Source organism: Enhydra lutris, unplaced genomic scaffold (genome assembly GCF_002288905.1).
Source record: "Enhydra lutris kenyoni isolate GAN:26980312 unplaced genomic scaffold, ASM228890v2 scaffoldscaffold88, whole genome shotgun sequence".
NCBI classification, from domain to species: domain Eukaryota; kingdom Metazoa; phylum Chordata; class Mammalia; order Carnivora; family Mustelidae; genus Enhydra; species Enhydra lutris.
Genome location: NW_019154172.1, coordinates 4,636,360 through 4,662,722, shown reverse-complemented (window position 1 = coordinate 4,662,722; position 26,363 = coordinate 4,636,360). Strand labels below are relative to the sequence as shown.

Genomic DNA, 26,363 nt, shown 5'->3' with positions numbered 1-26,363 from the left:
AAAAAAAAAAGAAAATACAGTACAAATTTTTTTATGTCTGTCTTCCTTCATTAAAGAAAAGTGTTTTAGATTCATCAGTGTTTATACATGTATCAGTATTTTAAATAACTGTGTGCTATTCCATTGCATAAATATACCACACTTTTACATCCATTCTCCTGTTGATAGGCAAACCATTTACAGTTTGTATTATTACTAAAGAAATTGGCTTGGAACATTATCATGTAAATCATTTTGTGATCATATACACCCACTTTTCTTGGCTATATATATACCTAGGGATGGAATTTCTGGTTCATAGAATAATTGTATGTTTGACTTTATTAAAAACTTCCAAATTATTTTAAAAAGTGGCTGTATAGACTTTCAGTTTCAACTCTGAGATTTAGAGAGCTAGAAGAAGTCTGGTTTCCAGTATTATAACAATAACTGTAAAGCTGGACATAATGCAAACAAATGACTTTTCTTGAACCCATTAGGGAATTGAGGTTTCAGGGCAAATACTAAACAGAAAACTGGGGAGATATAGCCTCTTACAGAGAAAACAGGATACAAGAATTTTTTATTTAACCTAGAGAAGAAGTCATCAGATACCATATAAACTGATAAGATTCAGCTTCTTTGTGAATTTAATGAATTGTTAAACACTAAGAGTGGGCTAGTATGAGAATGTGAAGTCCCTGGGGGCCATAGACAAGCATAGACAAGAAGGTTTTCACCATCTTTCTTTTCCTCCATGAACTCCACCACATCTCGCGGTGAAGACCAGGAAATATTCAACAGAAAATTTCAAAAAAAAAGAGACTATCAGGGAGAGGATGGTGGGAGAAGTAACAGTTGCTCCCAAAACTTCTTCTCTTTTACTACATTTTTCTTACAGAAATAAAACTGTAATCTGAAGGGCAAAAGCAACAGAAAATACCTGTCATCTTGGGACACTGTGGAAAAACATTGCAGCTGGGGAAGGGACAGAAAAAACATCTCTCCCTTAGGGAAGAGAAGGAATATATGTTAGACCCAGCACTGGAATCTGGGGAAGAAGCAAGGCCATACCCCAAGACGTGGGTTCACAGAACTTAAGACTAACGGTTAACCAGAACATTAGGCAACACTTCTTTCCTATTCCCCACCAGCCCACTAACAAATAATAAATAAAACTAACTGTTGAGTACAGATGGAAAATATTCATTAAACAGATTATCTCTAGGGTTAGCAGTATAAAAGAAAAATCCAAAACCAAGCAGGGAGTAAAAATTGAGAAAAATAAAAACTCTGGCAAACTTGCCTAGCCCTAAGCTCAAGATATCATTAGAAAAATTTGAAACCTGTGGTGCACTGAGGGTAACCATAGAAATGACAAACCAAATTCAGCCCAGCTCCTCACTCCATTAATTCAAACTCCTACAGTAAAGGCCTAGCAGGAGGAAAGATATGCTCATCTCCAAGCACCGCCCACCCCCACATACACACACAAATTTACTTCAGTCTCTAATGTTCTATACATTTCCAGTTTCAAAAAAAAATTATGAGGTATACAAAAAGGTAAGAGAAACACAGTCTAAAAAGATAAAGCAAACATCAGAACTAGACTCAAATATGACAGAGATGTAAAAAGTTATCAGAGAAGGAATTTAAAATTACTGTCATTAGGGACGCCTGGGTGGCTCAGTTGGTTAAGCAGCTGCCTTCGGCTCAGGTCATGATCCCAGCATCCTGGGATCGAGTCCCACATCGGGCTCCTTGCTCATCGGGGAGCCTGCTTCTCCCTCTGCCTCTGCCTGCCATTCTGTCTGCCTGTGCTTGCTCTCTCTCCCTCTCTCTCTCTGACAAATAAATAAATAAATAAAATCTTTAAAATTACTGTCATTAATAGACTAGAAGATTCAATGGAAAAGGTGGACAATGTGCAAGATCAGACAGGTAATTTTAGCAGACAGATAGAAAGAATAATAAAAGATCAAGTGGAAATGCAAGATGGGAAAAAACACTGACAGAGATAAAGGATGCTTCCTATGGGCTCATCGGCTGAAAAAAAAAATCAGGGAGCTTGACAGTATGTCAAAAAAATTACCCAAGCCAAAACACAAAGAGAAATAAGAGTAAAAAAACAAAAAACAAAAACTCCAGAATATCTGAGCACTATTGTACAACACCAATTATACAGATAATTGGAATCCCAGAAGTAGGATCATAAGAAAATACATCTCAATAGATGTAGAAAAATCATTCAAGAGAAGTTAATATCCATTCATGATAAAACTTTCATTAAAGAATAGCTGACAACTTCCATAACTGTTAAAGACATCTTTTAAAAAACTCTATACCCAACATCATATTTAATGGTAAAATACTCAATGCTTTCTCCCTAAAATCAGGAACAGGAAAGAATATCCTCTTTAACCTATTTCATTTTGTTTTAATTTACATTTACCTAATGTTGATGTATCTTTTCCTAATATACTGGCCATTTAGTTGTTGTGTTTTGTAAAGTATTTGTTCATGTCTCCATTTTTCAATTGGGTTATTCATTTGTCTTTGGTGTTTCTGTTATTGACTTATAATTATTTAAAATATATTTTGAATATGATGCCTTTGTGAGATAAATATTTTCCCTGTCTCTTGACTGCTATTTATCTTTAATAGTGTTTTTTGAAGAGCAAAATTCTTAACTCACATGAAGTAGGATTATCAATTTTTCCTTTAAGTTGGGAGTCAAAATTCTTTATTTTCTATGCACATATTCAATATGTATTTCTGATATATGTATATGTATGTATATATATGTACATAGTGGCAACATATAGTTGCTCCAGTTCCTTTTCTAAAAATATTTCTTTACTATATTGAATGGCTTTAGTAGCTGAAAATCAATTAATCTTGTCAGTCCATTTCTAAACTCTCTGTTCTGTTCCATTGATATATTTGTTTTTTCTTGCAATAATGCCATACTATTTTAATCACTTAAAGTTATACTAACTCTCGAAATATGGAAGTATAAGTTCTCCAACTTTATTTTTGTTCCTCAAGTTTATCCTGATTATTCTAGATCCTTTAACTTTCCATATAAATTTTAGACTCTGCTTGGAGTTTTCTCAAAAAAATTACTGAAATTTTTATTGGGATTGCATTTAGTCTGTAAGATAACTTTTGTCTATAATTTCTCTCAGTGGTATTTTGTACTTTACAATAGAGAAATCCTGTAAATCTTCTGTCAAATTTATTCCTATATACTTGTTGATAATTAAAGTTATTGTAAATGGTATTATTTTAAATTACATTTCCAGTGTTTGTTGGTTATAGAAATGCAATTGATCTTTGTATACTGACCTTGCTTCCTGTGATTTTTAATTATTATTTTGTTAATTCCTTTTGATTTCATACAGACAAAATTATGACATCTGTAAATTAAAGCAGGCTGACATCTTTCTTTCGAATAGTTTTGTCTTTTACTGTTTTTCCCTATTGCCCTGGTTAGAACCTCAAGTATAATTTCAAGTACAAATGATGACAGTAAACATCCTTGTTTTGTTTTACATATTACGCAGAATATGTCACAACTAAGTATGATAGTATGTGTAAGGTTTTTGTAGATACACTTAACCAGATTGAAGAAGTCCTAATTTATTGCCAGTTTGTTGGATTTTTTTTATTACAAATGGGTGACGACTTTTTCAAATGCATTTTGTCAAATGTGAACATGGAAATGTTCAGTTTTTCTCCTTTATTTTATTTATATGAGGATGCCAATGATTTTTAAGTGGAAAACAAGCTATATTCCTGAGATAAAACGTAATTGTTAATGTTGCAATATCCTTTTTATGTTACTATTGGATGTGATTTGATAATATTTTGTTCAGATTTTTTGTGTCTATATTCGTGAAAGATATTAGCTTGTAATTTTCTTATAAGGACCATATCACAGTTTGATGTCAGGATTATGCTGTTATCATAATATATTTTATATTACTGAATTTTTTGCTTACTTTCTATCATTTTTAATGAGAGAAGAGTATTAAAATCTTCAATTGTGACTGTGAACTTGCCCAACTCTGTTGTCAATATTTTGGTTATGTTATTAAATACTTTTTTTTTAAGATTTTATTGTTTATTTGAGAGAGAGAGAGTCACAGTCAGAGAGGGAACATAAGCAGGGGGCATGGGAGAGGGAGAAGCAGGCTTCCTGTTGAGCAGGGAGCCCAATGCGGAGCTTGATCCCAGGACCCTGGGATCATGAACTGAGTCGAAGGCAGATGCTTAAGGACTGAGCCACCCACGTGCCCTTGTTATTAGATGCTTTTATAATTGTTATGTTTTCTTAATTTTTTAATTATTTTTTATTTTTTTAATTTCTTTTCAGTATACCAGAATTCATTGTTTATGCACCATACCCAGTGCTCCATGCAATACGTGCCCTCCATCAGGTTCACCCAACTTCCCAGGCTCACCCAACTTCCCACCTCCTGCCCCTGCAAAACCCTCAGATTGTTTATGTCTCCTTGATAAATGGACCCTTTTATTATTATAAACATTCCTTTTTACTTTTGGCAATCTATCTTAAAGCATACACATCAACTTGTTTAATGTTTTCTTTTAAATTCTGTATTTGTTCCCATCCTTTTATTTAACATATCCAAGATCTTACATGTAAAGTACAGTTCTTGAAAAGGGGTATAGTTGGTTTATTTTTAAATCCAGTCTAACAATCTCTTTTTATTGGAATATTTTGTTTATTTATATTTCCTGGTATTACTAATATGGTTGAATTAAGTCTAATACTTTACTATTTGTTTTCCATTTGTCCCATCTACCCCTTGGTGCCTTCTTTTGGATTGAATTTTTTTTTTAAAGATTTTATTTAATTACTTGCCAGAGAGAGAGAGAGAGAGTGAGCACAGGCAGGCCGAGTGGCATTAGAGGCAGAGGGAGAAGCAGGCTCCCTGCCGAGCAAGGAGCCCGATGTGGGACTCGATCCCAGGACGCTGGGATCATGACCTGAGCCGAAGGCAGCTGCTTAACCAACTGAGCCACCCAGGCGTCCCTTGGATTGAATTTTTATTTTTGTTTTATTTCATTTCATCTGTCAGTTTTGGGATATACTTTGTATTAGTTTTTAGTGCTTAGTCTATGTATTTTATTATTCATTATTTACTTAATATAGTCTACCTTGAATTAATATTTTATGACAATGTATATTGCAAGAAAAATACAAAATATTTTATCACGTTCTCATCCAACCTTTGTGTTGCTATTGTTATATATTTCATTTCTATCTATGTTATAAGCTCTCTAATGCATGCTATTATTTTTTCTCTAAATGGTTAGAGTCTTTTAAAATTATTTTTAAATGCTATATTTGCCCACTTATATTTTGAATTATTTTTTTATTATTCTATTTCAGACATGAGCCCTTTTATTTCAATCCTTATTTTAGTCATGAAAATATTAAGCAGAGACTAAGTAACTTGCCCAAAATCTCATAACTAAAGGATGACAAAAGTGAGTTTTGATCCTAAGAAATCTAACTCTAGAGCTCACAACTTGACCAGTGTAGTACACTATATCCATCATTACTGCATTTGGAACAAGCTTCAAAGCTGTGGTTTACAAAAGCCTTTTCTACAGCCTTGGGTGGTGGCCTTAGAAATCTGTTCACATAATCATGTTGCTAGAAAATTTACCAAAGTAAAATATTTTTACATAAAAAAAGAAAGCCCCCAAAATGGTACATTTCAAAACTTGGCAAATCTGGATTTCTTTCTGAACCCATGTAAAATAATTTGAACTTGATAGAGTTAAATTAATTTGATAGAGAATGTAGGCCAGTGCAGGATTTTAAAGTAGAGAGGGGCTAGAGATATTTAGGGTTTAGAGAGATCCCTGCTTCCAACAAGACAGCATCTGAGAATATGATTTCCAGTTTAATGTGATTGAACATGTTTGTAGGGAGGCTGCCCTTCAGGTTGAGATCAAGGTTGCTGATTAAATAATTTGGTAAATCCTTCTGTCTCTTCAGTAATTTGGAGAGACAAATTTGGGGCACATTTAAAAGTTAATCAAGTAACATATATCAATTGGGGTTCTAACAAGATAGCTTTTGCTGTAATTGATAACTTATATGAGAAAAATAAAAATAAGCTAGGTTTTATGTTTGCTTTCTTACTAATGAGGATAATTTATTATATAAAAAGCCAATATAGAGGGGCACCTGGGTGGCTCAGTGGGTTAAATCTTCTGCCTGCGGCTCAGGTCATGATCCCAGGGTCCTGGGATTGAGACCTGCATTGGGAATCTCTGCTCAGCGGGGAGCCTGCTTCCCTTCCTCTCTTTCTGCCTGCCTCTCTGCCTGCTTGTGATCTCTCTCTGTCAAATAAATAAATAAAATTGTAAAAAAAGAAAAAAAAGCCAATATAGAGTAAGATGTTAAAATTCCCAATGTGTAAAGTTTTGTACTCTAAAGATTAAAGTAGATTGATTGGCATGATGGGTTGATATTCACAGGTCAGAAGAGAGATATATGGAAGAATAAGCATAAGTAGGCAAAATGGAAAAGAATTAGACTAGATTTTCTCACAGGAAATATAATTAATTCCATAGTCACCTAAAATATAGATATATTTATTCATTCAACAAATACTTATTGAGCATAAGCTGTATGCTAGGCTCTCTCTTAGGTATTAGGGATAGAAAATGACCAAAACTGAGCCTCTGGCCTCATAGAACTTATACTACAAACAGAAGTGCATATATCAATAATTTCATGCCAAGTGTAGCATAAGTGCCACAAAAAGAGGTAAAGCAAAGTAAGGGGATAAAAAGTGATGTGACTTCTATTTTAAATAGAATTGTTAGAAAAAGTATCCCCGAGACTGTAACAGTTCAGGAAAAACCTCAATGAAAATAGGAGATAGAACAAGCAAATATCTGGAGGGAAAGTGTTTCTAGCAAAGGAAATAGCAAGTACAAGCTCTTGAAATGGGAAGGTGTTTGGTGTTGTTAAAAACAGAAAGCAGCTCTGTGTAGCTCAAGCTAAGTGAGCAAAAAGGAAGAACAGTGGGAAGTAGTATCAGAAAGGCAGTCAGAGGTCAGATCCCATAGATTTTGTAGGCCAAGGTGTGATCTCTAGATTTAAAATAAGTGAAATGGAAAAACTTTGGAAGGTTTTGAGTTTAGGAGTGGCATAATTTAGCTTAGATTATAAAAATTCACTCTGGCTGCTGCTGCTGTGTGGAGACAAATTAAATGGGAACAGGGATGGGATGGAAATGGAAGTCTGCTACAGTGGTTGATGCAAGAGAAATTGGTGGCTTGGACTGTGTTATCAGTAGTGACTATATTGAAAAGGGATCATATTTATACAATTTTGAAAGCAGAGTCAAAGAAAATATATTAAAATATTTTTGTATGGATTAAAAATAATAGCCATGATAACTACAGTTGATTGAACATCTATTACATACAGGACACATTGCTTATATCATGTCATGCTACTTCTTGAGAATGCAGTCATCAGACTGGGAAACAGAGGAGTCAAGTTGACTTAGCCATCTACATCTAGTAAGTGAAAGTAGGATATCTGTCTCAAGATGTCTCACATCCAAGATTGAAAAAGGTACAGAAATCATACTTGAATGGCTGTGAACCTATCAGAATGGATAACTTAACAGAAAGCTAGCAATTGTATTAATTATTTTTTCAGGAAACATGCAATGTTTGATTGACTGAGGTTAAATCTTGGCACATAATATAAGTGAAATCATATAATATTTGCCTCTCTGTGTCTGGCTTAGCATAATGTCAGCATAATATTTTCAAGATCCATTCATGTTGTAGTATATATCAAAATTCTGTTCCTTTTTTTTTTAAGATTTTATTTATTTATTTGACAGAGATCACAAGTAGGCAGAGAGGCAGGCAGAGAGAGAGGGGGAAGCAGGCTCCCCACTGAGCAGAGAGCCTGATGCAGGGATCAATCCCAGGACCCTGAGATCATGACCTGAGCTGAAGGCAGAGGCTTAACCCACTGAACCACACAGGTGCCCCAACTTTGTTCCTTTTTATGGCTGAATAATAGCCCATTATAAGCATATATCACAAAATGTTATCCTAACATTCTTCAATGAACACTTAAGTTGTTTTTGGCTATTGTGAATAATAATGCTATGAACACCAGGATACAAACACCTGTTCAAGTCCCTGCTTTCAATTCCTTTGGATATGTACCAAGGAATAGAATTTCTGGGTGATATGGTAGTTCTATGTTTAACTTTTTGAGGAACTGGCAACTGTTTCCCATAGTAGATGTGCCATTTTACATTCCTGTCAACAATTCCTGAGGGTTCCAAATTCTTCATATCCTCATTAATGTATTTTGTTTTCCATTTTCTTCATTATAATCATCCTGATAGGTGAAAAGTGGTAGCTCATGCTTTTGATTTGCATTTCTCTAAGCCAAATGATATTAAGCATCTCTTCATGTTCTTATTGGCCATTTCTATATTATCTTTGGAGAAATGTCTATTAAAGTCCTTTGCTTATTTTTGAATTGAGTTCTTTTTTGATTATTGTTAAATTTTAGGAGTTTTTTATATATTCTGGATATGAGTCCCTTATAAGATATATGATTTGCAAATATTTTCTATTTTATAGGTTTGTTTGCTTTCTTGATGGTGTATTTTGATGACACTTTCTTAATCTTGATGAAGTACAATTTATCTATATTTTTTCTTTTGTTGCCTGTATTTTTGGTGTCATATCCATAAAATAGTTGCCAAAACTAATAGCATAAAGATTTTCTTCAATGTTTTCTCCTGAGAGTTTTATAGTTTTTGCTCTTAAGTTTAGGTCTTTGATCCATCTTGAGTTAATTTTGTGCATAGTGTGAGTTAATTTTGTGCACTTTATTCTTTTGTATGTGGATATCCAGTTTTCTCAGAACCATTTGTTGAAAAGACTGTCTTTTCCGTCATTGAATGGTCATTTTCAACAAAAGTTGAACATGTGAGATTATCATTTTATATGTGTAAGAATTTATGTGAGAGGGGCGCCTGGGTGGCTCAGTGGGTTAAAGCCTCTGCTTTCGGCTCAGGTCATGATCCCGGGGTCCTGGAATCGAGCCCCACATCGGGCTCTCTGCTCAGCAGGGAGCCTGCTTTCCTTCCTCTCTCTCTGCCTGCCTCTCTGCCTACTTGTGATAAATAAAAAATAAATTTAAAAAAAAAAAAAAAAAAAAAAAAAAAAGAATTTATGTGAGAATTTATTTCTGGGCTCTCCATCCTATTTCATTGTTTGTATGTCCATCCTTATGCCAATACCATACTGTTTTAATTAAAACAGTAGCATTATAGTAAGTTTTGGAGTCAGGAAATGTGAGTCATTCTTCCTTTTTCATAAAAGGAAGGTTTTTGGTTTGTATGTGTTTGTACAGGTGTTTGTATCCTGGTGTTCTATTCAGGGCTCCTTGCCTGAATATGAATTTGAAGATTGATTTTTCCATTTTTGTGGGAAAAGGATACTGAAATTTTGATAGGGATGGCATTGAAACTATACATTACTTTGGATAGTACTAACATCTTATCAATATTAAGTCCTTTCATCCATGAACATAGGTGCCTTTTTATTTAGCTGTTTTCTTTAATTTCTTTCAGCAATGTTTTGTAGTTTTTAGTATACAGACCTTTCACTTCTTCAGTAAGATTTATTGTAAGCACTTAATTCTTCTAGATATTACTATAAATGGAATGGATTTCTTAACTTCCTTTTTGGATTGTTTATTGTTAGTATATGGAAACATAACTGATATTTGTGTGTGCAACTTTGCCGACTTTGTTTATGAGCTCTAATATTGTTCTTGTGGATTCTTGGATATTTTCTATATACATAGGATCATGTCATCTGTGAATAGAGATAGTTTACTTCTTCCTTTCTAATTTTGGAAATTTTGTTTCTAATATTTTATTTTAATGCCAGTATCATTAACATAGTGTTATCACTTTCAAGTGTACAATATAGTGGTTCAAAATTCCATACATCATCCAGGGCTTATCATAACAAGTGCTCTTAATATTTTAAAGCAACAAATAGAGATCAAGATTTACATAACTGTAAAAAATAAACAATAAAACAAAAACCCACTACTACAGTTGTGAATACCAAAAGGTAACACTGGCTCTGATTCTACAAGTGACTGAATTTTTACTTATGTCTTTATACATTTTTTTTTTTTAAAGATTTTATTTATTTATTTGACACAGAGAGAGAGCACAAGCATGGGGAGCAGCAGCCAGAGAGAGAGGGAGAAACAGGCTTCCCACTGAGCAAGGAGCACAATGCAGAGCTCAATTCCAGGACCCTTGGAGGCAGGTGCTTAATGACTAAGCCATTCCAGGTCCCCCTGTCTTTCTACATTTAAAAGAATTTTGCAATGAAATGTTATTTCTTGAGAAAAAAAATGAAAGAAAAATGAGATGCTTACCAGAAAGGGCAACAATAGCAGATACTACTAAGACAATGAAATCAAGCTACATGAGTTTGCTCTAATGAAGAGGTTAGTGGTTTATTGCTGGATTTGACCAACATTTTAATGTTGGTTTGACCATTTATTTTCACCCACCAACAGTGATGTAAATCCATGGGAGGTCCCTGGGCCTGAACTGGCTGGATTTGGTGAGTGAGAAGTTGTGATCTCTCTGAAGACTCTCCTACAAACCTCATTGTTTTGTAGCTCTGACACCATTTGAAATGAACAATCAAACAGATGTAACAGAATTCATCTTCTTGGGATTTTCCAACCACCCCAAACTACAGGGTTTGTTTTTCCTGGTTTTCTTGATCGTTTACCTGACAACCATTGCAGGGAACATGCTCATAATAACAGCCACTAGAATCAGTCTTGCTCTCCACACTCCAATGTATTATTTCCTCAGCAACCTGAGTTTCTTAGACATCTGCTATACATCCACCACCATTCCAGTCATGCTGGTGAACTTCTTCTGGGAGAAGAAGACCATTTCATATGAGGGCTGCCTTTCCCAGATTTCCTTCCTTGTGACATGTGCCGGCACTGAGGGTGTCTTATTGGCTGCTATGGCATATGACCGCTTTGTAGCCATTTGCCACCCTCTTCAATATCCAGTCCTCATTAGTGTGAAGGTCTGTGTTTTTTTGGTGACTGGGTCCTGGCTGTGTGGGCTGGTGAATTCTGTGACACACACAGTACTGGCAGCCACACTCACGCTCTGTGGACCCAAGCAAATCAGCCACTTTCTCTGTGACATTCCACTGCTCCTGAAGCTCTCCTGCTCAGACACCTCTCTGAATGAATCTGTGCTCCATGTGGCCAGTGCCACCATTGGCCTGAGTCCCTGCCTGTTTACTGGAGTGTCCTACATACTCATCATCTCTGCCATTCTTAGGATTCCCTCTGCTCAGGGTAGGAGCAAGGCCTTCTCTACCTGTGCATCCCACCTTACTGTGGTAGTGGTCTTCTTTGGAGCGGCCAATTTCAATTATGACAGAACCAACATAGGCTACAACCTGGACATGGATATCCTGATTTCTGTGTTCTTCTGTGTTATAACACCTATGTTGAACCCCATCATATACAGCCTGAGAAACAAGGAGGTCAAGAGTGCCCTGAGGAAGTTAACTAGGGAATGTGGGCTCTCTAATGAGATCAACAATTAGATGAAGTTTTCATTCTGAAAAATTCCTTGCATAATAAAAACATGGGCCTTTTAGTTGAATTATAACAGTGGTGTCTATATAGGATCTTCTGACAACTGTAATGCTCCATTCCACCAGGACAACAAGCTACACCTATGCCAAGCATTTCACACATTGTGATCTAAAATTTCCTGTGTTCTCCAATCCACTGATATGAGAACATTTTCATAATCCACCACTGCTCCCAAAAAAAAATCCAGTACCCACATATTTAAAAAAAAAGTCACCCCCCCATATTTGCCCATTTTAGTAGCACTAGAAAACCTCTAATCTGCTCTCTGTGTCTATGGATATCCCTATTCTACATGTTTCATATAAATAAAATCACATAGTGTGTGCCTTGTGTGTCTGGCTTTTTTCACTTGGGGTGTTTTCAAATCCCATCTATTTTGTAGTATGTATTGGTATTTTATTCATTCTTATTGCTAAGTGATTTCCATTTTATGGATATGCACATGTTACTTATCCATTCATCACTTTAAATAGACATTCTGTTTGTTTCCACATTTTGGCTATTATGAGTAATATTGCTATAAACATTTATGTACCACTTTTTAGTGAACATATATTTTTATCATTATGGAATTTATACCTATGAGTGGAATGGTTGGATCAAATGATAACCTTATGTTTACCATTCTGAAGAAGAGCCAAGTTGTTTTCAGAACAGTGCACCATTTTACCTTACTAAGAGCAGTATATGAGGATTCTAATTTCTCTACCTCCTCACCAACACATTATTATTATATGTTCTTTTTGGTACACCCATCCTAGTATATGTGAAGTACTATATCAATGCAATTTTGGTTTGCATTTCCCTGGTGGATAATGATTTTAAGGACTTTAATAAGCACTACTTCTGTACTTCTCCTTCATGTATAGAAAAATTCATGCTGCTAAGGGAGTGTTTGAACTTTAAACACTTAACTCTTGACACTATCTAATGTTTTTATCCTAATTTTGGTGAAGTAAAATACAAGATTTTCAAACTTACAACCTTTTTCCCAACTATAACCTACAGAGCTATTTGATGGCTCTGCTTTTTTCTCCTTTAGAACTCCATATTAATAATATCATCATCAGATCAGAGTACTGCCAGAAATTTGAGGACATGAAGATGTAAGGATGTTGGTGGGGAAGAAAGGAAGCACCATATCCAGGTGAGCAGCCCTAACTAGGAGGGGCTTAGTGCCCAAACAGTAGGTTGTTAGTACCATAGCTCCAATATACATGCACTGGCAGAGCACAGAATATGGAGGAGTCCAAGTCTGAGGGGAAAACTCTCCACGCTTCATGGAATCCAATCAGATAAGCTCACACTTACACTTCCCTCTCTTCTTCCTGATGATAATGAGGAGAAGCCAATCTCATAAGCTTCCATCACCTCCAGCTTCCTAATAGAAATCTAGTACTGAAATTTACTCATCAATGTCCCTAAAGAGAAAGGAAGTTGAACTCCTCATTGCATGCTGGGAAAAGATGATTGCCACAACTTTAATGAATCCAAAAGAGAATTAATTGTTCATCACTTCTATACTTTCTATTCAGGCTGTTGCCCTTGAGTTGTGTTTGCACTCTGAGGAATTCCAGAACAGCTGCTTAGAGGTGACATGTGTATTCTCAAAAGATTGGTCCACAGGCGTTTATAAAAGTCCATTCTAGAAAAATGAATTCATTGAGAGATCAAAGAACTTTTGACGCCTGCATTAGGCAATGAATATGCTCAAGGCATCTCCTGGAATGGCACACCCTTCACATGAGACACAGCAGTCGGCAGTCTGTTTTGCCAGAGAGTATCCTTTTCATTCCAAGAACTAGAGTAGAGAACAGCAAGCCCTGCTTACAAAGCAAGAAAGGCTTTCTCTTTAAGATTTAATTAATTAATTAATTAATTATATGAGAGAGAAAGGGAGAGCAAGTGGGAGGAGGGGCAGAAGGAGAGGGAGAGGGGAAGCAGACTCCATGCTGAACATAGAGCTTGACTCAGGGCTCAATCCTACGACCCTGAGATCACGACCCAGGTGAAGCCAAGAGCAGGATGTTCAACTGATTGAGCCACCAAAGTGCCCCCAGAAAAGCTCTCTGTGAGAGAGAATGGTAAGTAGTTTATTTACCATCACAAATGAGAAAATTGTGCCCTGTGTCAGGATATATCTACTTCTTAAGAGCATATTACAAAATATTGTGCATATTTTCATTATCATTTTGATGGCATTTGTGTAATGACATATTTTAAATATTTTTCCATTCATACATCAATTTCTACAATAGCAGAATAGAATTCTACAGTACCAGAGTAGAATTACTTTAGCCATTATCTACTCTAAACCTGAGGGGTGCCTGAATTCTTTCATGAAATAATATTTAAAATTTTGTTTATAGTAAATAATATGGAATACAATGTGTTAGTCCTTTATTTTTCACAAACAGGACATAAAGGACTAATTTTCAGGGAGAAAGCATAGGGACATTTTTATATGATGCATTATAATGTGATAATAGGCACACACAAAATATTTGTTTAAATTAATATAATTAAATTTGCATAACATTTCTATTTGGAAACATTTATTCACTAGCTGGACATTTTTTTTAAGGTTTTTATTTATATATTTGAGAGAGAGCATGAGCAGGGGGAGGGGCAGAGGGGGATGGAGAGGGAGAATCTCAAGCAGACTCCCTGGTGAGCTCAGAGCCTGATGTGGGGCTTAATTCCAGGATCCTGAGATCATGACCTGAGCAAAAACCAAGAGTCAATCACTTAACCCACTGAGCCACCCAGGTGCCCCCACTAGTTGGACATTCTTATCTTTATGTTGCAACTGACTGATGTTTGGGAGGTATACTGCAAGCAATTTATTAACTGTAATAGATCCTAAAGTTTGTGAATGATTTCCTTTCCCCATAGTCCCTTTGTTAGCAACCTCATAGAGTCAGGGTTATTCCTATATAATTTCATTCTCATTCATTTGCTTTTGGGAGGATTTATTGACTGGGAAAGGGAAGAAGCAGAATTGTTGCTGTTTGATTGGAAACAGCCAATGCCGCCACAAGGTTTCCACGGGACCTCTGTTCTTATGGTAAAGGAGAATGTCAAGATCAGCACAGGCCGAGGGGCCACATTTATGTCCCCACAGGCTGTTATTTTTCTCAGGTCAGGAAGATGTTTGTACCCAAATTGGATCTAAATGCCCTCCCAATTTCAGCAGAAATGTCCCTTCTCAATCTCTTTTTTCTCTGTGGGCCAAAGTGCTAGATTTTTCTTTTTTTTCCTGTTCTACTGACTTCAGTCTGCGTTGTTAGTGAGCAGACTTTATGTCTCAAGGTTTGGTTCCCCACTCAGCTTTAGTAGGCAGGGGGATCAGATGCCATTGGGGTATCAGGCTTCGTGATGGCGGGGTCAAAGACCTGATGTGCCCCTCCTGGAGAGGTGATTGGTGAAGGTCAGCCCTTTTCCATTCTGACAATCATATTCATAGAAAGAAACTCAAATTTTAACAATGGCTTTATATTGTCCATGGGACAGGCTAATCACAAATATGTGATTTCCTATGAGGCCCCTATAAAGCCACCTTCTTCTCAAACCTAAGGCTAAATACAGTGGTTTAGAGATGCTGATCTATACCATGTTTGAGGCAGAACTGATGCTGAGAAATCTTAGCCTGTTGAACACCACAGGGCTCTCATGCTGGGACTGCCCAGGAAGAGGGACAACTGGTGGAGAAGTAGTCAGTAATTTGACTCTTTTTATATGCAGAATTCCAGGAAATTGGTTTGAATGGTGTTAACATTAACTTTTGGGTTTTTGGTTTCTTTAATGTTAATTTGGCTGAATTCTCAGGGAATTAAAAAGATATAGATATTTTTCCCTACTTGGTTTTCTCTCTCTTCATTCCACTGAACATTCTCTATAGACCATGAGTTGAAAAGGTAATGGCCTTCAGAATTAGATAGACCTTAAATTCCAGGCTTGCTTAAGTAGCTGCACAAACTTAAGTATCAGTTTCCTCACCTGCAAATCCTACTAAATATTTTCTGTATAGGATTGTTGTGATCATGTGTACAAATACCCAGCCCAATACATCCTGGTACACTCATAAACAGGAGCTACTATTATATTTGGGGCTGTTGTTACAATCATAGGGCTTCTAGACAGGGCTATGCAAGGATGGAAAGAAGTCTGGGATTGTTAAGCTGGCGTCTTTTATTTGGCCATCATGTATGCAATTTAACAAAGGACTGGAAGAACACACACCAAACTGTTAACAGTGGTGTTGAGCAGAGTACTTTATGAAGGTGGAGATACTTCATTTACTTTTTATGTACTTTTGACTTATGTGAAATTTTTCAGAGAACACATACTACTTTTAACATTAAAAATCCCATATATTTTCATTAAAAAATGTAATGACAATACTGTACATTTCCTTGCAAATTATTACATATCTATAATTGTTTCAAAATAAAAATTTTGAAATCATTAAATAAAATACATAACCTAAAATAAGGGAATTTATATATTATGTGTATATATAAATATTGGAGGCAAGGAAGCTTTCAGTCATGTAAAATGTTAACCATCCTAGAAGATGTTCATCCCCCTAGAAGGGGATGTCCTTAGGATAGGTTAATATTAAGGCATACACTGATATGTTGGGTTGTGAGGGCCTATTTAGCCAGAGTGGCCCCACCTCGGTTGAACAGCCATTTTGTTGTTTATGCAGTAAAACTTAAATTGACGCTCCCCCCCACCCCCGGGGAACTTATTTAAAAGCAAGTCCGGGAAACCAGTCCCAGGTAACAAAGCCCAAATACAAGGGTGGGTCAGGTCAGATAACAGCCCAAATGCAGGGATGAGTTGGGTCAGGTGGAGACATCCAATCAGTAAAACTGTCTTCCTAGCTACCAAGGAGTGTGGGCCCCGCCTTTTGGGTGCCAATTCTGACCAAGGTGATAGGTTAGTTCAAATGTCTACTATAGGCTAAATTGTAATTCAATTGGTCACTTATGTGTGACCTAGCATGACTGTGCAGTTTTCTCTCTCTGTTACAATCTCATTCGCCACCTGTGTGTGGCCAGGCCCAACCACATGGCCTTTGCTCTGTAAAAGTTAGTCTGTGAGGCAGGGAGGGGTCGCGCTCTCTGTAGGAGGCGTGGCCCCGGCCGGATGGTTTGATTCTCGATGCTTTATATCTTGAATAAAGCTTTGCTTGACCTTCGCTTTGTATCAGTCTTGCTTCTTTAATCACGGACCCATTATTGGGGGACCCAACATTGGGGACCCAACAGGGTTTGATCCAGCCGTATAAAATATGAAATATTCATGGTCTTACTCATGCCATATTTTCAGATGTATAATGACATTGGTAGAATAATAAAATCTCAGGGCTGAAAGGAAATATTGGAACAACTTGAATGATCTTTAAGACTTGAATCAATCCTCTCTGCAGGAGATGTAGACTTTGCTTGAACATTTCCAGTAATGAAATCTCATTACTATCTTTATTATAAAATGCTTGCTTATCTAGTCTAAGTTCAGTTTGTGAAACAGGAAGTTGGAGGTTAAAAAACAAAGAAATAATATATGTAAGACCTTTATACTTATGTTTATACATCTCAATTAAGCAGAAAGATGAAGAGATTTCAATTCAAAATGCTAAGTGGATTACCAAGAAAAGCTTGGAATGAATCAAGTAAGCAGAATTGTGAAGAGCTACCTGAATCATACATTAGTGTGGGAGGGAGGGTTATTCAGTGGTCACAAATGAGACTTTGGGACATTTTGAAGCATCAGGTCTGTCATCTCTAAAATGGGGTTCATAATATTTATACTTTAAAGTTGCTTTGAGAACTTATGGAGGTGATTCACCTCCTGACACATAGCATATACTCAATAAGAATTAAGTAAGAAGAATAATAGTGGAATTTATAATACGTACAAAAGAGGATAGAGAAATACATACCCCACTTTGAAGTGCCTTTGACTGGCTAATCACAAATATGGTAGGAAGTTTTCCAAAATTGAACTGGTGACAAGAACAAAGACATCTTTCCATCATCACCAAAGCCTGTTTGAGATGGAAGAGCCCTCACAGGTGAATTAGTCTGGGTCTTTATTATGGAAATATGACATGAAATCCTAAACCATGCTCTAATGAAACGAATCTATAGGTTTACTCTTCTTGTTTGTTTGTTTTACTGTTCCTATTTTTAAAGGGATGTGTGGTTTGGGACAAATATGAGAGGAAGAAAATTTGTTGTAAATCAGAACCAACTCTGGGCATCCAACCTCCACACCTTTGCTTCTCTGTTCTTACTACCTCAAATGCCCATTCCTTTAGGATCCACGGAAATGCCATGTCTTTATTCTTTTTTTCCTTTGAAATTTAGATTTTATTTGTGCATCAGTTCTATACTTTGGGCATATAAAATCAATAATTGGATAGATTTTTAAAATATTAAAATATATAGTTGCCAGAGGTTTTTATTAGCTTCTTAAGTTTTTATTTTAATTCCAGTTAGTTAGCATACAGTGTTATATTAGTTTCAGTCTTTAAGGAAACTTTTTATCTCTACTTCCATAGATGTTCCTTATGGCCTCTCCTCATTTATCAAACATTTATATACTATGTGCCAGCCCCAGACTCGATTTTAGCACAGAATTGAAAAAGCCCAGACCATGACCTCAGGGAGCTCATAATCTAAATGGAATGAGGAAGGGTGCCTGGGTGGCTTAGTTGGTTAAGAGTCTGCTGTGACTCATATCAAGATCTTGGGGGTCTTGGGACTGAGCCCTGCATTGGGCTTCCTGCTTAGCGGGGAGTCTGCTTCTCCCTCTTCTTCTCCCTCTCCTCCTCCCTTGCTTTTGCTTGCTTTCTCTAATGAATAAATAAAATCTTTTAAAAAATGAAATGAAGGGATTGGATCCAGTAATGAGTGTCCTATTCCTAGAGCTGTTCAAGCAGAGGTTGTATGACCAAAGATGAGTTTAAAAAAATAATAACCATTTTAAAAATAAACAAAATGTTACAGAGCTCTCTGCCTCTTACAACAGTTTATCTTCTCATTAGCTTATAAGTTTGGGGAGAACAAGAATTTTATCTCCTTTGGATTTCTTAATACCTAGCCTAGGGCTATAATAGACCTTATGGAAGAACTAAATTGGTTTGAATTGAAAACTACCCACTACCAATTGAAAACTACCCACTTCCAAGATGGTTGGAAGATATTGAAAGAAAATAAGAATTTCACAGCTTGAAGAATTTTATAGCTGGAAGGCTCTTGCATACCAAAAAAGGTAGTAATTGGCCTTCCCTTCCCCTTTGCTTTAGGAGAAGCACAGGTGAGATATAAAGGGCCAAAAGAAACATTAATGCTGGAATTAAATTTTCAGACAAGATGTAGAATTTTTCTTGGTAAATTTGTTAAGAAAGGACTTTTAACACACTGGTTAGAAGTTAGGACAGCTCTGATTATTAGGTGGGAATAGCCTAGACTCTTGGCACTAAAGCTTGGTCCTTTGATCAGTGGCCTGGGCATCACCTAGGACCTTGTTGGAAATGCAGGTGATTTACATTCACATTAAAGTTGGGGAAGCCCTGGACTATACAATGAGTTCTGATTATTTCATCTGTTCCCAGGCACCTGTATTACAGGGAACTGTACAATAGGAATCTGGACCAGGTAAAAATAGCTCATATAATCCATAGCAATGAATTAACTGGGCCACAAGCATGTGAAATCATTTGGATTTTCTTTTAGATAAAGTTTCCATGTGCTGATATTATGTGTGTGTGTGCATTTTAAGTAGGTCAGCAATTTACATGAAAATTAGATTTAAAAATTTTCATCATTGCTCTGTGTTATTGAAATAAATCATGAATAGATGTTTCCTTTATGTGTTGTAAGGGTTTTCACAAACACACCACTTACCCTGATTTAGTTTTTCCCCATTTTGTTTCCTTTGAGGAAATACATTCCTTAAGGTTAGTCAACAAAACACTTCATTTATTGCCAAGGCAAAAAATTTTTTTCCCCTCTTTTAAGACTTGTAGGCTTATTTTCCACAGTTTACACTTAGATTTTTAAAATTATATTTAACTTCAGTACCAACTTTCTATTGAAATTTAAAAACTTTAATTTCCTCAAGGACCTAAGATTTGGAATTTTTAATGAATGTTGTGTTTCCCTTTTATTCATGTGCCTTGAATTATTAGACTAAAATATAAGAATGCATGAGCGTTAAAGACTATAAAGCACTTTATAAATATATCATTATCAGATAACAAAGTATCATTTTAAAAAATAATATGATTAGGAAAAAGAGTTAAGGTGGTGGAGGAGTAGGGGACCCTAAGTTCATCTGATCCCTGGAATTTAGCTAGATAGTTATCAAGTCATTTTAAACACCTGTGAAATCAGTTGGAGATGTGAGAAAAGAAATGCTGCAATTCTACAAATATAAAAGCAACCACTCTTTGGAAGGTAGGTGGTGTGGAGATGTGAATCAAGGGTAATATATCAGAAGATACAGCAAGGGAAGGGAGCCAGCTTAAGGAGGCTACTGAAAAATATTATAAGGAGCAGAGCACAAAATCAGAACTTCTAGAAGTCTTCTATGGTGGGGGATGTCCCTGGCTTAAAGGTGCTTAGATGGTGAAGCAGGGCAGAATCCCAGGTAAGACAGTGTGGTCTCAGGATCCCTGGGGTCACATAAAGAATGGGGGTTCCTGAGTGTGGCAGAGTTCCCAGGCATCTGAGGAGAGAACCTGGCTGAAAACTGTGAGTCTAGGTGCCAGCTTTCTGCTTGATGTTGCCATAAACTGCAAAATGCTACACGGTAATGGTCATGTGACCACTCTCCAGGCAGGGACCTAGCAAAAGGCAGAAGTATAGTGAGACCCTGTAATGGTCATGTGACCACTCTCCAGGCAGGGACCTAGCAAAAGGCAGAAGTACAGTGAGACCTTGTTTCCTCCCTGGGAGAAAGGGCACCAGTCTGTGTTGCAGGAGTCCATAAAGTTTGGAGACTCAAAACTGGGTCATATGCCTGAGATAAAAACACTCAGTCACTAGATGGGTGAACAGAGAGTTGGCTGGAAATCAGGGACACAAGAATGATTGACTGTTTTTCTGTGAGAGCTCACTGAAGAGTAGGGGATGTGAACTTTGAGATCTGGAGTTAGAGATTGGGGTGCTGCCATTTTCATCTTCCTCATCAGTGCTGAAGCTTTCAGGGAGGAAAAGAGCACCACATAGTGCAATCTGGAGCCACTTACACTGAACCCAGCCCCTGGCAAGTGAGGCACAATTCCACCAGAGCAAGGACACATGAAAATCAGCATAACAGGCCCCACCCCCAGAAGGCCAGCATGAATAATGGGATAGCACCAAGTCTACTGATCATAGAGAACTGCAGAACTTCAGATCTTGGGGTATATAACATTAGTGGGTTTTTTTAATTATTATTTTTTATTATTATTATTACTATTATTTAGTATTTCAGGTTTTTTTTCAGCTATTTTATTTTTTTCAATTCTTTTTAAATTTTTATTTCTATATATATGTTACTTTTTGGTTTTGGCTTCCTTTCATTGTATTTTATTGTGTTTTGTATATATATATAACTTTCTTCCTTCCTAATTTGGGATCTACTTTCTTTTAACAAACAGACCGAAATACACCCAGGATCTGGTTTATTGTTTTGTTCTGTTTTAGTTCTTGTTTGATCCCTCCTCCTCCTCCTCCTCTTTCTTTTTCTTCCTTTCTTCTTCATCTTCTTTTCTGTTTTCTTCTGGTTTGTTCTGTCTTTTCTTTTCTGGTGTTTTTGTTGTTATTTTTGTCTTTTCTCTCTCTTTCTTTTATTCTTTTGTGGACATAATGATGACATGGAGAAACTCATCCCTAAAGAAAGAAGAGGAGGAAGTACTCACTGCCAGGGATCCAATCAATAGGAAGAGAAGTAAGATGTCAGGGCTAGAATTCAAAACAATGACTATAAAGACACTAGCTGGGCTTTAAAAAACAGAAAACACTAGAGAATCCCTTACTATAGAAATAGAAGAAATAAAGTCTCATCAAGCGAAAATTAAAAATGCTATTACTGCGATGCTATAAAAAATGATGGCTCCACCAGCAAGGATAAATAAGGCAGAAGAGAAAGTCAGTGACATAGAAGACAAAATGATGGAAAATAAGGAAGCTGAGAAAAAGAGAGAAAAACAACTCCTATATCATGAAGGGAGACTTCAAAACTCAGTGATACCATAGAGCAAAATAATATCCAGATAACAGGAGTCCCAGAATATGAAGAGCAAGGGAAGGGAGCATACACTTTATTGTTAAATTCCAATAATCCAATTAATAACAAAATTTAAAAGTCACATTGATAATAATACAATAATAGAGGAATTTAACACCCCACTCACAGAAATGGACAGATCATCTAAGTAGTAGATCAACAAGGAAACAAGGGCTTTGAATGACACACTGGACCAGATGGACTTCACAGATCTATTCAGAGCACTCCATCCTAAAGCAACATAAAACAAATTCTTGAATGCACATGGAACATTCTCCAGAATAGATCACATACTGGTCAAATCAGGCATCAACCAGTACAAAAAGATTGAGACTATACCATGCATATTTTCAGACTACAATGCTTTAAACTTGAACTCAATCATAAGAGGAAATTTGGAAGGAAGACAAATTCATGAAGGTTAAAGAGCATCCTACTAAAGAATTAATGAGTCAACTATATCTATCTATATCTATCTATACCTATCTATATCTGTATCTATATCTATCTATATCTATATCTATATACCACATCTTTATCCATTCATCAGTTAATGGACATTTGGGCTCCTTCCATAATTTGGCTATTGTTGATAATGCTGCTGTAAATATTAGGGTACATGTATCCCTTTGAATCAGTTTTTTAATTTAATTTTATTTTTTTCAGTGTTCCAAAATTCATTGTTTATGCACCACACCCAGTGCTCCATGCAATACATGCCTTACATAATACCCACCACCAGGCTCATCTTACTCTCCACCCTCCTCCCCTCCAAAACCCTCAGTTTGTTTCTCAGAGTCCACAGTCTCTCATGGTTTATCTCCCACTCTGATTTCCCCACAACTCACTTCTCCTCTCCATCTCCCAATGTCTTCCATGTTATTCCTTATGCTCCACAGTAAGTGAAACCATATGATAATTGACTCTCTCTGCTTGGCTTATTTCATTCAGCATAATCTCTTCCAGTCCCATCCATGTTGATAGAAAAGTTGGGTATTCATCCTTTCTGATAGAGGCATAGTAATCCACTGTATATATGGACCATTTCTTCTTTATCCATTCATCTATTGAAGGGCATCTTGGTTCTTTCCAGTTTGGTGACTGTGGCCATTGCTGCTATGAACATTGGGGTACAGATGGCCCTTCTTTTCATGACATCTGTATCTTCAGGTAAATACCCAGTAGTGCAATTGCAGGGTCATAGGGAAGCTCTATTTTTAATTTCTTAAGGAATCTCCACACTGTTTCCCAAAGTGGCTGCACCAACTTGCATTCCCACCAAAAGTTTAAGAGGGTTCCCCTTTCTCCACATCCTCTCCACTTGTTGTTTACTGTCTTGTTAATTTTGGCCATTCTAACTGGTATAAGTGGTATCTCAAAGTTTTGATTTGAATCTCCCTGATGGCTAATGATGATGAACATTTTTTCAAGTGTCTATTAGCCATTTGTATGTCTTCTTTGAAGAAGTGTCTGTTCATGTCTTCTGCCTATTTTTTTATGTGATTATCTGTTTTGTGTGTGTTGAGTTTGAGGAGTTCTTTATAGATCTTGGATATCAGCCCCTTGTCTGTAGTGTCATTTGAGAACATCTTCTCCCATTCTGTGGGTTGCCTCTTTGTTTTGTTGACTGTTTCCTTTGCTGTGCAGAAGCTTTTGATCTTGAAGTCCCAAAAGTTCATTTTTGCTCTTGTTTCCTTTGCCTTTGGAGACATATCGTGAAAGAAGTTGCTGCGGCCAATGTCAAAGAAGCTACTGCCTATGTTCTCCTCTAGAATTCTGATGGATTCCTGCCTCACGTTGAGGTCTTTTATCCATTTAGAGTTTATCTTTGTGTATGGTGTAAGAGAATGGTCGACTTTCATTCCTCTACACATAGCTGTCCAATTTTCCCAGCACCACTTATTGAAGAGACTGTCTTTTTTCCACTGTATATTTTTTCCTGCTTTGTTGAAGATTATTTGACAATAGAGTTGAGGGTCCATATCTGGGCTCTGTACTCTGTTCCACTGGTCTATTTGTCTGTTTTTGTGCCAGTGCCATGCTGACTTGGTGATCACCGCTTTTTAGTAATGCTTGAAATCAGGCAACGTGATGCCCCCAATTTTGCTTTTCTTTTTCAACATTTCCTTAGCAATTCAGGGTCTCTTCTGGTTCCATACAAATTTTAGGATTGTTTGTTCCACCTCTAGAACACATCAATGAAACTGAATCAGTAATTTTGTATCCTTTGGGTAAATACCTTGGAGTTCAGTTGCTGGGTCACTGGGTAGTCCTATTTTTAACTTTTTGAGGAATCTCTACACTGTTTTCCAGAGTGGCTGCTCCAGCTTGCATTCCCACCAACAGTACAAGAGGATTTCCCCTTTCTCTGCATCCTTGCCAACACCTGTTATTTCCTATGTTGTTAATTTTAACAATTCTGACTGATGTGAGGTGTACTTCATTGTCATTTTGATTTGTATTTCTCTGATGATGATTGACTGTTGAACATCTTTTCATGTATACATGAATCTCTAAAAAGGGTTGTCATATCTACCTTTTTGATATCAAGTGTTCAAAAATATATGTCACTGATTTTTAATGACATTTCTAATCCATTCTCTCCTCTCCCCATACCTGCTATATCTCATTTTCCCCCTGTTTTGTTTAATGATCCCTGCCTGCCCAACTGATTCAGTGTCCTCACCATCCATTAACCACAAAATACTTCAGACACAGTTCCTTCTCTAAGAACTGTTGCTTCAGGCATTTTCTCCAAGCTCTAAAACTATATCTTTAGTTACAGAATATGTCATTTTGCTCTGCTTTTAGTTCTCAGACTACTTTTCTGAACTAAACAAAGGTGTTTTAACCTAAGATGCATGACCTCTTAGGGACTGTAAGAATGGGTTTCACAATTTACAACTGTATAGAGATCCTGAGCATGTGTTTGCATGCGTTTTCTGGATCCACAGATTTTTATCAGTTCCTCAAAGCTGATGCCTCTCTAAAATTCAGGCTGTTACCCTCAAGGTGTCCTGTTTCAGTCTGTTCTAACCTAGAAAGTGGTCTATGGGCCATTATTGATAGTCTACAATCATTCCTGCCCATTTACACACCAAAGCTTGGCTTCCAGGCAGGCACCTGAGCTCTCTGCTGCCCCATGGCTGGAGAGAGGATATTTTCTGAGGCCTCTGTTGTAGGAGCACTAAGTTTTTTTGTCCCCAAGGACCTTCAGAAAGACATACCTGACACAACTTTATACAGCCTATACTGTGCCCCACCTCCTCTGGTGTAGCTAATGAGGTTATGCTTGAAGTAAAATCACCAAGCTACACAGTGCCTGGCTGGGTCAGTCAGTAGAGCATGCAACTCTTGATCTCAGGGCTGTGAGTTTGGGCCCCGCATCAGGGGTAGAGTTTACTTTAAAATAAAAACTACCAGACTACATAGAACTAACCTGTTAGAACTTGGCAGTACCCAACTAGTTTGCCCCCCTCCACTCCTTGCAACATAGTAGGAATCATTGGACATAAGAGATGGAGCTAACGGTGAGAAGGCTTTTAGAAGAACTCAGAATCCAACAGCTTTCCTACCACTGGTAGCAATGGAGCTCTCAAAGTTCACTATGTCCCAGAGATCTCTGGGTCCTTTCTTCTGATTCACTAGGACAACCCAAATACTCTGAGCTTGTTTTCCTTTGGTTGGACAGGCCAAATGTTAGTCTATTTTGCTTGAGATTTCGGCCACCAGTGTTGCATGGGATGCCAACCTGCAATCCTGTTATCCATGGGACAGTATCTTCAGACATGCTTCCTCCCCCCCTCAAAATATATGTATGTGTTTGTGGCAATCACAATCATTCTTCCAAAGAAAACATTTCAAAGAATGAGCCTTGATATGATTTGTAAAAAGTGATGTGTACTTAACTATTATTGTGGTAGAGAAGAAGTAGAGATACACAAAAATGAGAAAAGTTTAAAGTCTTAGTGACTTAAAAAATATTTAGACCTGGTTCTGACCAATCCTGAGATGAAAATTTTATTGAAAAATTCCTCTTGCTTTTTCTCTTTCCTTACCTTATTTTTAAAATTGAATTATAATTCATATTTAGTAAAATGCACAAAATCTTAAGTGTACAGGTTGATATATATATATATATATACATATATATGTATATATATATATATATATATATGAATTTTATTTATTCGAGAGAGGGAGAGAGCATAAGTAAGGGGAAAGTTAGAGGAGAGGAAGAAGCAGACTCCTCACTGAGCTGGGAGTCCAACATGGGGTTTGATTCAAAGGACCTGGAGATCATGACCTGAGCAGAAGGCAGACACATAATCATCTGAGCCAT

The 26,363-nt window shown here is 36.8% G+C and overlaps 1 protein-coding gene across 1 annotated transcript; it reads left to right on the top strand.

The window, feature by feature from the left end:
• Positions 1 to 1,886: 1,886 nt before the first annotated feature.
• On the top strand, positions 1,887 to 11,682 carry LOC111161996 (olfactory receptor 1052-like). Its single transcript, XM_022526123.1, has 2 exons — positions 1,887 to 1,920; positions 10,721 to 11,682. Exons 1-2 carry the CDS (start codon positions 1,887 to 1,889, stop codon positions 11,680 to 11,682), a joined length of 996 nt encoding a protein of 331 aa, XP_022381831.1.
• The last annotated feature ends 14,681 nt before the right edge of the window (positions 11,683 to 26,363 follow it).

Excerpts from the sequence above, each read along its gene's own strand:
- LOC111161996 (XM_022526123.1), top strand. The coding sequence starts at position 1,887 with ATGGAAAAGGTGGACAATGTGCAAGATCAGACAG. Across the intron at positions 1,921-10,720 it reads CAATGTGCAAGATCAGACAG|CTCTGACACCATTTGAAATG; the intron begins GTAATTTTAGCA and ends ATTGTTTTGTAG.